Here is a 13,071-nt window from a genome sequence, read left to right on the forward strand (position 1 = left end):
TAGGCCATGGAGGAGCCCCTGGTGGAGCAGGTGGATGTGGCCTGGAGGAGGCCCAAGGAGAGCTCCCGCAGGAGCAGGCCCTGGGCCGGTGCTGCAGCCCGTGGAGAGGAGCTCATGCAGGAGCAGGGGGTCTGAGGTGAGCTGCCACCCGTGGGGAACCCATGCTGGAGCAGTTTGCTCCTGACAGATGGACCCCGTGGTACAGACCCATGTGGGAGCAGTTCTTGAAGAACTGCTGCCTGTGGGCAGCCCACATAGGCTCAGTTTGGGAAGGACGTCATCCTGTGGGAGGGACCCCACGTGGAGCAAGGGCAGAGAGTGACCTAGAGGAAGCGACCTTGAGGGAGCAGCAGAGACCAAGTGCCCATGCTCCAGAGACAAAGAAGGGCTTTGTCGTGTAATCAGGCAATTTTAGTCTCTCAACTGTGCTGGGTAATCTTACTAAATCAGAAGTCATATCTAGGAATTGAAATAATGAAACTACTGTGAGCAGACTGTAAAGAGGAGCAGAGTGAGAATCCAGAGAAAATGGCGGAGAAAGTGGTGCACAACAGAGCTGAAACAAAAGGATGAAAGTTTGGAGTGCATAGACAGGAGGAAAGCTATCAAGAAGGACAAAATACAGTTGACAGCCTCCTTCTGTGCTGGTCTATTAGGAGACCTTTATTCCCAGTACTGGCTGCCACGCAGCTGGAAAGGGATACTCACTTTTATAGACTACTTAATTCCTCAGGTAGGGACAGCAAAAAATCTTGATTGAACTGACAGGTAAACTCATATTGTTTTTATTAACTGAAGAAGTATTTAAACGGTCTGACATGCTCACTCCACCAAGTGTGTTCACCATGCAGCTGTTAGTGGCCACAAGGTCATTTTCTACATAGTAATTTAGCAATGCTATGACTAAGTTCCAGTCCAACCCTCTCCCATTCCCTTTATGATCAAAACAAGCAATAAAGGGTTGCAATTTCTAAGATTTAACAACAAAAAACAAAAACAAAACAAAACAAAAAAAACTTTTTTAGATAGAATCAGTGTTGGGTAGATACAGATCATCATGAATGGACCAACATACAGTAGTCATTTCTTGCAAAAACTACTCTTGTTCATGCAACGCTTCCATTTTAATGTCAAATAGGAGCAATGTTGCTGAACTTATTAAGCAGCATGTGAGTTGCATGGATGTCCTCTGCCCCTTCCAGGGACCAGTCCCAGTGAGTGTCCCCCTGGCCAGGGCTTGTCAGGATAAGAGTAAGGTGCCCAGATGCCTGGTGTTGGTGGCTGTGTCACAAGCAAGTGTGGTGGTGGGATGAGCACTGCTCTTCTCCCGGTAGTCATGGGGCTGCCATTCAGGACTTCTGCTTTTCCTTGTTTCCCAAAAGGGACGGCTTGATCAGGAGACTCTATTTTCTTGCCTAGAGTAAAGATTATGAATGTTATTTTCCTGAAAGCAAACAGTGCTTTTCTTTCTTTTCCCCAGTGGATGCTGTTTCTTCTACATGCAATAACCCAAGTGTCTTGGGTTTTACACTTGAGCATCTGAGTGAGGAAACCATTAATAAGATAGTTAGTCCCCGGCTAAGAGCCAGTAAGTCCTCTTTGCTGGTTCTCACTGATGAATTTAAAAGACGTTAAGTCCTACTAACCCTGCTGGTACATGTGGCCCATGTGGTGGTCACAGACAATTGCTGATTATAGTCTTTATTTTCAATGCACCCACAATGCTGCGAAAATTATTTCAATTTAAATGAATGCTGTGGATCTGCTTCCAGGAGGAATCTGTACTGGCTTGGTCCAAAATTTCCAGTTCATTTTGGCCTCTCTAAGAAACAGCTATCCATCTAAATGCAAGACGGTTATGATGGTACTAATTTACTTTTCTCATCTGCATTGATATAAATACAACATCTTTTGCATGTGCTGCACTGTTTTTTACAAATGAGAGCAGAAGGCTTTGGCAGTCAGGAAAGGTCTGGTCCAAGACAGAGAATGGAGTATTTGTCTTCACTCTTTCTCAAGACTGCCCTGACTCTGGTACCAGTGCTGTATCCTGCACATTTCTGACTAGCCAGGGACTCCCTCATCAGAACTTACCACATATGTTTATTTGCCCTAAGACCAAAGCAGTCATATAAAAAGCTTCCATCTCATTCATAACAAGTTTTTCAATGAAAACCTCAATTTGTAAAAGAGGAAAAAAAGTCACACCTGGCTTAATTCACCAGTCCAGAAACAATGCTGAAACTTAATTCCTTAAATGGGTTCTTGGTTTCATGACTGGCATGACTAATAGCTGGGATTTGAATAAAAAATTTTGTTTGCAACCCCCATGCCTTGATAAACCTGTGTGACACACAGTCTAGTCTAAAAACATGCCTTTCCTGGGTGGCCATTGGATTATGGACTTCTGTAATTGGACAAAAACTGTGCAGTTATAGTTATCTGATTCCTTTCAGCTTTGTATTATCCCATTTTCTCAATCCTTCCCAGTCACCATTGGATGACAAAGGGGATCTTATCAGGAAGGTTGTAGGAGTTGTTTAATTTTTACCTTCTGCTTGTTTGGGATAGATTTCACTCTTTGTACTTGGTGCAAGTAAATCCTCCAGATCTTGCATCATGGAATTATTGTTGATTTTGTTGTTTCTCTTGTTTTTATCCTCTTCACGTTGCTGCATAAATGAAAATCATTGAGTTTAGTTTGAAACTGAAGATCTAATCTGTGAAATGGTGGCCTGATGTCATGCTTGGCCTGGCTATGTGGCTTTGTTGTTAGGAAAGTAATGTATATGCCAAGTTCAAAGTGTTGCTGAACCTTGATCCAGTGACCTAGGGTTAAAACCTTTTTATGGAAAGAAAGTGCACCCCAGGCAGAACCAAGAACCTTATAAGAGATGGCTCTGCTCCTGTTAGGGCAAAGGACTTTGTGATAATGTGGTTTATGTCTACCAGACCTGTGGGTTTCTGCAGCTGTCTATTTGTCCCCATGGGAGTTTTGTTTTGTTTCAAATTTGCATTTTAGGGGGTAGGTAGGAGTACCAGTGATTAAAAAACAAACAAAAAAAAAAGTGGATGAGGAGGAAGTGAGGAAGGCACAATAGCATGGTGATGAAGAGTAGTATAAGGCTATCTTTGTTGTTTGTTTGTTTGTTTGTGTGTGTGTATTTTTAGGTCTTAAAAAGATTCCCATATGGATGACAGAGAGAGAGGAATAACAGGGAGCTGTTAGGAAGCATAGGCTTCCCTCTCTTATGCAAAGAGAAAACCCACATGGATGCTACTCCAGCTCCACCCCTCGTCCCAAGAGTTCGATCCCCAATGGAAGGTATTGCATGCTGGAGCTATGGTGTCCAAAGTGACTCATGGCCTAGTTACAGCTGAGAGATTCCAACCCACAGGGAGGCCTCTGTCTCCTTGGACAAACCTGGCAGACATTTGGACAACCACAGCAAATCTTGCTGAGCTCAGTGGGTTGTCATACAAGGGTCTCTGGCAGGGTCCAGCAACTCTGAGGGAAACTGCTACTACCAGACCAGCACAGCCCTGGTAGCAGCCTTGGTCATAGCTCTGCTGTTTCTCATTGAGGCTAATTATCTGAGCAGAGCTAGCTCCACTTCTGCAGATGTTCTGCTTCCAGACCTAATTCATGTTAGTTCAGGCATCTTTGCATCATAGTCTTCTGCATGTTGCAATCTCCCTCAATTCTGGGTAACACAAGGTCCAAATCCTACCCTGCAAATTCTAGTCACTTCATCTGTCTCCATCTTGGTTTTCCCATCTATATAACAAAGACAGATACCAGCCTCCTTTGTAAAGTGCTTTGATAATTACTGGTGTGAAACATTATTGCCATGTTGTTATTTAGGGCTCTTTGCTCTTCAACTTGTATGAAATCAGGCTGCTGTTTTGATACACTTATCATTGTCCCTGGGAAATCTCAGGCTCCAAAACATTACTTGAACTTTGAGGTAACTTATTTTTGTAGGTGGAAATTGCAGTTTACGGGAACACTTATTGTAGTTTTGATGTATAAAATTGTCTGTTGTGGGATGTGACCACCCTTTGCCATTAGCCATTCAATGTTATCAGAGTGGAATGAACAACCATTAAATGCATCCTCCCCTTGTGTCACTAATGTGGTCTGAATAAAAAGCAATTTAAAAGCATATGTGTACATCAAACTTGAAGTACATGGTATTTCAAACATGGCTTTGCAGGGCAAGTACTTACCATTTGCATTTTCTTCTTCAGCTCTGCGTTGGCGCGCTGGTATGCTTCAGACACAGCATTTAGGTAATATATAGCAAGGCTACAAAAACAAATACGTTGCTGTAATGTTAGGATTGGGGAGAGAGAAAGTTTCATAGACAGGAAGCATAAAATTCATGGAGGTGCTGCCTTCCTGAAAGCACCAAGTGAAGCCTAAAAATCCAAACTGACTTCCTTTAGGACCCATTGCAACCCATATAGTGGGCCTGTGTGCACCCAAACATCCCAGGGAGGACTACCTATGGGACTTAATTAGACTTGATTCCTGAGCCTGGACTACACTGCCACTTACAGAATCACAGAATGGTTTGGGTTGGAAGGGACCTTAAAGATCACTTAGTTCCACCCCCCCTGCTATGGGCAGGGACACCTTCCACTAGACCAGGTTGCTCAAAGCCCAATCCGACGTGGCCTTGAACACTTCCAGAGATGGGGACATCTGCTGCTTCTCTGGGCAACCTGTTCCAGTGCTTCACCACCATCAGTAAAATTTTCTTTCTTATATCTAAGTCTAAATCTCCTCACTTTTAATTTAAAACCATTATCCCTTGTCCTCTCACTACACTCCCTGATAGAGTGTCTCCCTCTCCAGCTTTCTTGTAGGCCCCTTTTAAGTACTAGAATCCTGCTATACGGTCCCCCAGAGCATTCTTTTCTCCAGGCTGAGCAACCCCAACTCTCTCAGCCTGTCTTCATAGGAGAGGTGCTCCAGCCCTCTGATCAATCATCCTTGTGGTCCTCCTCTAGACTTGCTCCAGCAGGTCCATGTCCCTCTTATGCTGGGGGCTCCAGAGCTGAATTCAGTATTCCATGTGGGATCTCACAAGAGTAGAGTGGTAGAATCACCTCCCTCAACCTGCTGATCGCACTTCTTTGGATGCAGCCCAGGATATGGTTGGCTTTGAGGGCTTCTGCCCATTGCCAGCTCATATTGAACTTCTTATCAACCCAACACCCCCTAGTCACTATACCTTAGGGCTGCTCTCAGTCCATTCTCCACTCAGCCTGTGTTTGTGCTTAGGATTGCCCTGGCCCTGGTGCAGGACCTTGTGCTTGGCCTCATTGAACTTCATGAGGTTCGCACAGGCCCACCTCTCAAGCCTGCCCAGGTCCCTCTGGATGGCATCCCTTCCCTCCAGGATGTCAACTGTATCACACACCTTGGTGTCATCAGTAAACTTGCTGAGGGTGCGCTCAATCCTACTGTCCGTGTCACCAACAAAGATGTTAAATATTTCCAGTCCCTGTACAGACCCCTGAGAGACACTACTCATCACTGGTCTCCACCTGGATGTAGTTGTTGACTGCAGCTCTTTGCGTGCAACCATTCAACTAATTCCTTATCCACTGAGTGGTCCGTCTCTCAAATCCATGTGTCTCCAACTTAGAAACAAGGATGTTGTGCAGGCCAGTGTCAAATTCACTTGGTGGGGATAAGGACTCAAGTTCACCATTTAAGTTTTACCTACTTCCTCATATCTACTTTTCTCACTGGCTGTCTCCAAGCTACCTTTAGAGATTCAAGACTTAGGAAAAACTCAGGCTGCCTTGTGGCAAAGTCAGTTAAGGTGGGCTGAACCAGTCTAACAGCTCAGCTCTGCTTAAATAAAAGAAAAACGGCCTGCCTGCCTCTGCCTTGTCTGTCTTCCTCTACATCAGCGATGGCCCTTAGGTCCTTTCTTGATGGTGAGCTCATACAGCTTGTTCTCTGGAGGAAAATCAATACAGCTGATAAAACATGTGGCTTTCTGCTATGTGTTACAGGAGACAAAACAGATTAGTCAAGGAGCTTAGAAAAACAAATAGGAAACCAGGAAAACCATGACAGAACAAAGACCTGAACCGTCTCCTGAAAGGTGCATTGCTCAACTCACAGTCCACCAGTTGCAAGTGAGCAGAGATGGGAACAGGGGACAAGTAGGAACCAAGTGGGAGCAGAGCCACTGGCTTTTGTTTTGATTTCTTCTTCTGCAAAAAGGACATGCCAAAGCAGAGGAAGAAACCAGCCAAGCTTGAGGGCACTGAAAGGCAAGTGGGTTCTGAGAGGGCATGCTGGCAGCCGGTCTTTGGTGTGCAGAGAGGCACATGCTTCAGAAGAAGCCCAAGTGTCTGGGGCTGTCTCACTACCACCTGATAATATTTAGGTTGTCAAAAATGTCTTCTGCTTTTGTAGAGAGCTTTTATTCTCCTTAATTACAAACATCATCTGCTTAGTGACTCTGGACCATTCCTGGGAAAAGCCTAATCCATTTAGTTCACTGCTATTGTGCTTTGTTTTTTTTAAAAAAAATCTAATATTAAAAAAAAAAAAGAGAAAAGGGCAGACAAAAAAAAACAACAAAAACTTTTGTCAAAAAAAATATTTTCCTGATAGTTCACAAACACAACATATGACTCTGGCCCAAGCTCAGCATCGTCAAATGAGGCTAGAGGATTTTAGTACAGTGTCTGACTCTAACCACAACAAGGCACCATTTACAGTCATATTGGTTTCCAGGTGAGAGATTGGAAAGGGATACTCTGGATGGCCTTTCTGGAGACTTTTTTCAGGGGTCTGTCTGGAGGAAATACATTTATTTCCTTTTGCCTAGAATTAAACTAAAACTCAGTCTTGGTGATCTTGGTGATTTAGGCTCTTTGTCCCAACAAAGCCTTTTAGAGTTTTTATTTTTGTTCTTCTGTAAGGATGTGATTTTTTTTCTTCTACACTATGAAACTGACTGCTTAGGAAATATAACACCACCATAATCCTTTGAGGCTACTTGTACCATAGCAGAAGCTGAAGACTTTAGAGAGAAGGCAAGAAATCAGGGTCTTGCATATGACTTACAGTCCAGAGAAAATGGTGAAAGAGATATAAACCTAAATTTCTGTCTCTCTGTATATTGCCTCTCTTCTAGCTAGGGGTGTATGGCTTTTGTAGGTGGACAAAGATCGTGCATTAAATGGGATTCTCTCAACTGAAAAGTTTCCAAGATGAGAAAAATCCTTAGAAAAAGTACGTGTATGGTGGCTATAATTCTGTCCGGAACTTTCTCAAGAAAAGTTTACATGCACATGGTAAGCAGTACTTACACCATGCATCTGATGCTGTAAGGACATGCAGGAGCTACTGGCAGCAGGCTGTAGGTCTGATTTATCTGGGCACAGTGGAAGCATCAGCTTTTTATTTATTTATTTTTTTAAATGGCTGTGACCCTCTCAGTAGCCGCACAACTGGAAGTCACCAATATCTAATACCCCCAAAAGCTGCACAGACAGTGTATCTGGGTGGGAAGCAAGGTTGTTTTAGGTAATGTGGACACAGAGTGGTATCTCTCTTTTTGCACAGGGAGTCAGGGCAGAGACCAAATGGTGTTTTAAGGAGAGATGGATCCATGGAAGACTGTGGTGTGGGAGTGAGGAGCAGCCCTCCTCCTGGAAAAGGGATGATGAAAGGAATGTCTTCAGCAGGTAAATGGGATTCATGCTGTTTGCTATCCCAGCTGTCAGTGGAGTAAAGGGCAGGAGATTGTCACTGACCAAAATGTTATTTTCAACATTCTACCACTCTCATGCCACCTTTTTGGAGGGTTTGCATCAAAGCCTCAAAAACTGATTTGCAGCTCTTGTAAAGGTTATTCATTTGGGCTGGATTAGTTTTGCAGTTATATCTGCACTTCATATCAGCAGTAGCATCTGTGAAGCCTACAGGACTAGAGCTAATAATTCAACAATATGCTTGGCCATACTGGGGATGTGACATGAGACTGCCTTCTGCGTGCATCAGATCTGATTTTTCCAAGTATTCTTTTGTCTGCACCAGTTACAGTAACTGATCATTTTTATTTAGGTTAACATGAGTAAGGAGTTTGAGGCAAGTAGAGGGATGCTGGTTGATTTTCAGTTTAATTGGGATTTTTCTCAGGCTGTTCCTATAAGAAATTCCATAACACATAAACTTGTATTTGATTTAATTCAATAGTATTATCTTCAGTGTAACCTAGTAAAAACAAAGGATCACAGTGCCCAAGAGAAGTGGACCAGATCAGAGGCCCATCTCCAACGTGCACATACGCCAAAGGAAGTGTAAGAGAGGCAAGCCTGTGTAATATGCTCCCTGACCCTCTCCCCATCTCAATCTGTTTAGCCTAGCATGTTCAAAGCTGTCTGTAAACTTTGGCTATGGCTTTCCCACTCATTTTGATAGCCCTGAAAGCCTCAAGAGTAATGCCAAAAATCTCTTTTAAAAATACAAGTAAATGAGAACTGCCCTGGTCAGGCTGCTGAAGGAACTAAGGATTAAGCATGGTTTCAGATGTGGCTTCAAAGCTGAAATGGTCTGATGCTATTGAAACAAATTTCAGATATATTACTTGGAAGAAAAAAGAAAAAAAAAACATATTTTTGGAACATGTAATTTTTGAATGCCATGCCTTGGCAGTGCTGTAAATACCACCAGCTGTGACAGAAATTGCTTCTCCACAAGGTACCAGGCTGAGACTGTCCATTTAGTTCCTACGAGCTACTGAAAATTTTAGAGATGGAAGCTGTGACAACCACGACGTCTGTGTCAGCAATGTGTTTCATCTACATGGTTATGTTTAATTGGGTTAGGAAATTAATTTTTGGGAAATTGGGTCAGGCAAGGGTTGGGGGGGGCGGAAGGGAGGGATGCAACAAGGAGTGTGTCTGCTTTCATCCAGGCCATTATCTCAGCAGATGTACCTTGCTAAAATTACAGCATTTTTTTCAACCTCTTTCCATCCCTGCAAGATTGGGCATGTAATATTGCAAGGAAAACTTACACCATGAGTAGAATTGCAGGAATGATCAGTCCTGGGTTTGCCATGTAGCTGAAGATCTTGGCAATAAAAAGTGGGAAATCAAGCTCAATCGTCTCTTGAATGACTTCATACATCCTTTTCTTTCCACTGGAAAGAGAAATAGTCAGTTAAGGAGTGTACAGAACTCCTGGAGGGATACAGAAGCTCTCAACTTAATAAGTAGCATGTTTCCGCTCTGCCAGTGAGCATGATCTTGCTGTTGGCCAGCAAGGATTTTTAAGTAAAAATTCTACTGAAATTACTTCATTTCAAATTTTATTTTAGTCCTCTCCCCTCTCTCCCTCCTTTAGTTATACAAATAATCTCTGTTAAACCAACTTGCTCCAAAAGATAGTATGTTTATTTCAATGTGCAGATCCTTTATGAATTCTGCCTATTTACCATCCTGAAATGTATAAAAACCTACAGATTGCAGTAACTATACATTTCTGATCAATTTCTTATTAAATGCAGCCTTCTCATGGTAGAGGTAATTTTCCATATGCAAATCCCAGCTTTCTGAAATAATGAATCAACTTGAAGAGCTGTTAAGTAAGGACAAAAATAGCAAGCTGTGATTATGGCTTAATAGGAAACTCAGTGAAAGAGTCATTTCAAATTGGATTGGTAAAACAGATGAGAATGTTCTGTGTGAAAGTAGCACAAATCTGTAAAAATTGGTGGTTGGGCTGGTTTGCATAATTGACCTTCTTCTCTCCCCACTATCTATGAATTCAGCCCCATGAGTGCCATTCCTCATCTTTAAGCTTGCTTCCTTGTGAGATCTTGCAGTCCCTTTAGATTCTGCTCAGGAAGGCATTGGATTCCTTCCTTATAACAAAAGTCAATAAAGTCCAAGTGGCTAAGTGGGACTCCAACTTCATTGGCTGCCTTAAACCTAGGAGAGTTTTCAGTCAAGTTATGGGTGGAAAGTTATGCTGAGGGGAGTGAACCAGGCTAAGTAGATTTTGAAGGTGTGATTGGGAGTTAAAATAGTGCTCTCATTTCAGGTTAGTCATATCTAAAGGATAGCATGCAGGCAACAAGTTTCCTGACAGATCTTCGGATATTGCATGTTGACACCTATCCTTGTTACAGAACAGACGGAATTCTGGTCTATTGCCTTCTCCCCAAGTCATTTAGCTTTCTGATGTTGTTCTCAATTAGCAGAACAATTTGTTCCAATCTGGTTCTTTGCTGTGTCAGACTCAGTGGGCCTAGGAAATGGTGTTACTCAATCAGATCAGACATTATTGGCATGTTAATCCAGTCCACTGAATGCTCTGAACAGTGCTAATTTAGGAGAGAAGGGGAGGAAAAAGAAGGCTTTTTTTTTTAAAAGCAACAACTCCTCAGGCTCAGACCTATCCATTTCCTATTTTCCATCAAAAATTCAACACAGTTCATGCTGTGGGATTTCTTGGCTCTATGCAAGGTCTTGGGAGGCTTTAGACTCTAGTTTTGCTACCATAATGTTGATGAGAGCCTTAGGGCTGCTCCTGTTGCTTTTTTCCTGGGGGCTGCACCTCGCTGTCCCACCCCTGCTGTCCTCTGATGCTTCTCCATCACTGTGTGTTGGGGAAAGCACCATCAATCAGGTAGCAGAGGAGGGAGCAAAAAAGCTGGGTTTGCAGAGCCTTCCAGAGAAAAGCAGACATGCTCAGAGGAGGCGCAGCACCCATAGCAGACTGGGCGGGTCCTGTGGCTTCACATCACTAGGGATTTAACAAGGAAGGAAATGGAAGTATTATACCATCTTTGCTGGAGACCAGGCCTTCAAACTTCGTGAAATTAATCCCTTGTAGCAGAGCAAAAACCTTGCATTATTGGTGTTTTGCTAGTACCTGAATGGTCCACAGTCAAAGGAAGGAGGCAAGGACATGATGGTGTAGGCCACAGGCAGGAGGCTGAGGAACAGGATTAACAGTAAAAGTCCCATGTAAAAGTTGTTAGACTTGGATGCTTTGAATACTCGTTCATGAGGGACATTGCTACTCATAACAGCCCAACATTGAAAATACATGGAGGTTAATAAGCGCAGCACATTTATACCCACGAGCCCTGGTGCATAAAAGGATCCCATCCTGAAAAGGAAAGGAGAGGAAAAGATGTTTTTTTTTTTCTTTTTGACAGATTGGAAGGGTTTTTATTTTCAATAGAAGAAAAAATGTTGCTAATGTTGTGGAAAGCTTACCCACAACTAAAGTCCGAGTGGGAAAGCTTGTGCTATCTATCTTGTGTTTCTGGAGGAGAAGTTGCCTGCATCCGTGTTAATGTACAGTGACCATAAATTGAGGACCAGACAGATCTTAGACCTCAGTGGTTGCAAGGAAAGACTTGCAGTTTGTGACAAAAATTGTTTGGGGATAGCTTGGAATATGTCAAGTAGAAGAACCCAGCAGGGAGAGACATTCTTGAGTCTACAGAGGTGTTGTAGTAGAGGATCATTAAATCCTGGCAAAAGAAACCTTGCTCCCAGAGGAGGTGTGGGATTTTGTGTGGTTGCCTGTTGACTCTCATTCTGTCATATGAGCAGCTTTTGTTTGCCCTCCCTTGGGGCAATTTTGGGATATACTGTCTTGCCTGACATGTTCAGCTGACTCCAGGGCCAGCCTTGTGCTCACAAGTAAGCTCACAGCACCTTGCTCCCAAGCCTCTTCTGATCTCTTCCCCCAGCACGTGAGCCATCTTGAAAGGATGAAGTACATTTTTGTGAAAAAATGATTTTATAAAAGTGAGAATAGGGCCGGGTTTGCAAGACTGTTCTCTGTTTCAGTTGATAGTTCTTTGACAACTAAGCTGGCATTTTTAATTTTCTACTTTTTTATACAAGAACAGAAAGTCAAACAATCAGAGAAACCAAAACCCAAAGGCTATTCTATCTGGCTTGGAAGTCTTCTGACTACACTGTAGGTCTTTTTTTCAATAATGCAAAAACAAAGAAGGGAAATATCTTACCAAATCATTCCTTGGTTGAAGACCAAACCCAAAACATTGCCACTGATGTCAAACTCTGCATAGGAGGGCTGCATGGGAAGAGAAAGAGTTTGTTTTTGCTAGAGGTACCTGCTATTGCTTGCTGTAGCTGCTGGGTATAAGGATACTTATTTAAATTTGATATAGAGTAATTTCTGGGAGGGCTCCCACTGTGTGTGCACTGCTTGAATAACCAGCACCTGGGCTGTGGGCTGCCTTTCTCTTGGCTTGCTTAAAATTGGACAAATGTACGGAGGTGCTTAGAGTTGCACAATGTTTATATGTTCTCTCAGCTAGCAAAGTCAATTGTGAACAAAGGAGCCATGGCACAGGACTCGACTTTATACTCCAGCTGGTGTATCTGGCTGCTGATTTGCAGTTTTATTCTGGTAAAATATTGAATGTTAAAACAGTCATAATGATGATCTGGAGGGCAAATGCTACACCAGATATATCCATGTCCCTAGGTCTTGCAGCAGCAGGCTGCTGCAGAACAGAAGTGGAGAGCCTAGGGGAGAGGAATGTGAAGGAATATATTACCTGGTCAGTAAGAAGTGGCATTTTGCCCTGTTCTAGATAATAGTTAAAATATTGTTTTCTGTGGATCGGCCCTTCTAATGTGGGTGCTAAAGGTGGTAAGTCCAGAACAGGCAGGTCTAATCTATTGACAGTATTTGTCACTTTATAAGTTATTATTCTGGTAGATTTGCCTATGATGACACTACTGTTCTATGAGTATATGCATAAAAACTCAGGTCCAATTTAGCAGCTTATACTATGTAAAGTTTTTTCTGTTTTCTCAAAAAAATATTTTTTTATTTCAATACAGAACACAATTCTGAAAAATGATGGGTGATGCCCTCATATGTTTGAAATATCCTGTGTGGTATGTCTGCTTTCGACCCAATTTGATATCTGATTCTGTCTGAATCCATCTGTTTTTATCACTTAAATGAAAAAAATGAACCTTTTTTTCACAGTTTCGCTCTGTATTTGTGCAGCTCCAGTGCTGGCCGCTTTG

The 13,071-nt window shown here is 42.7% G+C and overlaps 1 protein-coding gene across 1 annotated transcript in view; it reads right to left on the bottom strand.

Annotated features, from left to right (window-relative positions):
• Positions 1-762: 762 nt before the first annotated feature.
• Positions 763-13,071, bottom strand: part of TMC2 (transmembrane channel like 2) — a gene marked incomplete at its 5' end in the record, with an annotated part of 49,050 nt that continues 36,741 nt past the window's right edge. The window contains 6 exons of the mRNA XM_083827014.1: positions 763-1,415; positions 2,552-2,672; positions 4,231-4,309; positions 9,057-9,182; positions 10,919-11,158; positions 12,033-12,100. Coding sequence (XP_083683140.1) covers positions 1,159-1,415; positions 2,552-2,672; positions 4,231-4,309; positions 9,057-9,182; positions 10,919-11,158; positions 12,033-12,100 — 891 coding nt within the window. The 3' untranslated portion in view covers positions 763-1,158. The remainder of the gene's footprint in view (positions 1,416-2,551; positions 2,673-4,230; positions 4,310-9,056; positions 9,183-10,918; positions 11,159-12,032; positions 12,101-13,071) is intronic.

The sequence above is a fragment of the Anser anser genome (assembly GCF_964211835.1).
Source record: "Anser anser genome assembly, chromosome: 2".
Classification (NCBI taxonomy): domain Eukaryota; kingdom Metazoa; phylum Chordata; class Aves; order Anseriformes; family Anatidae; genus Anser; species Anser anser.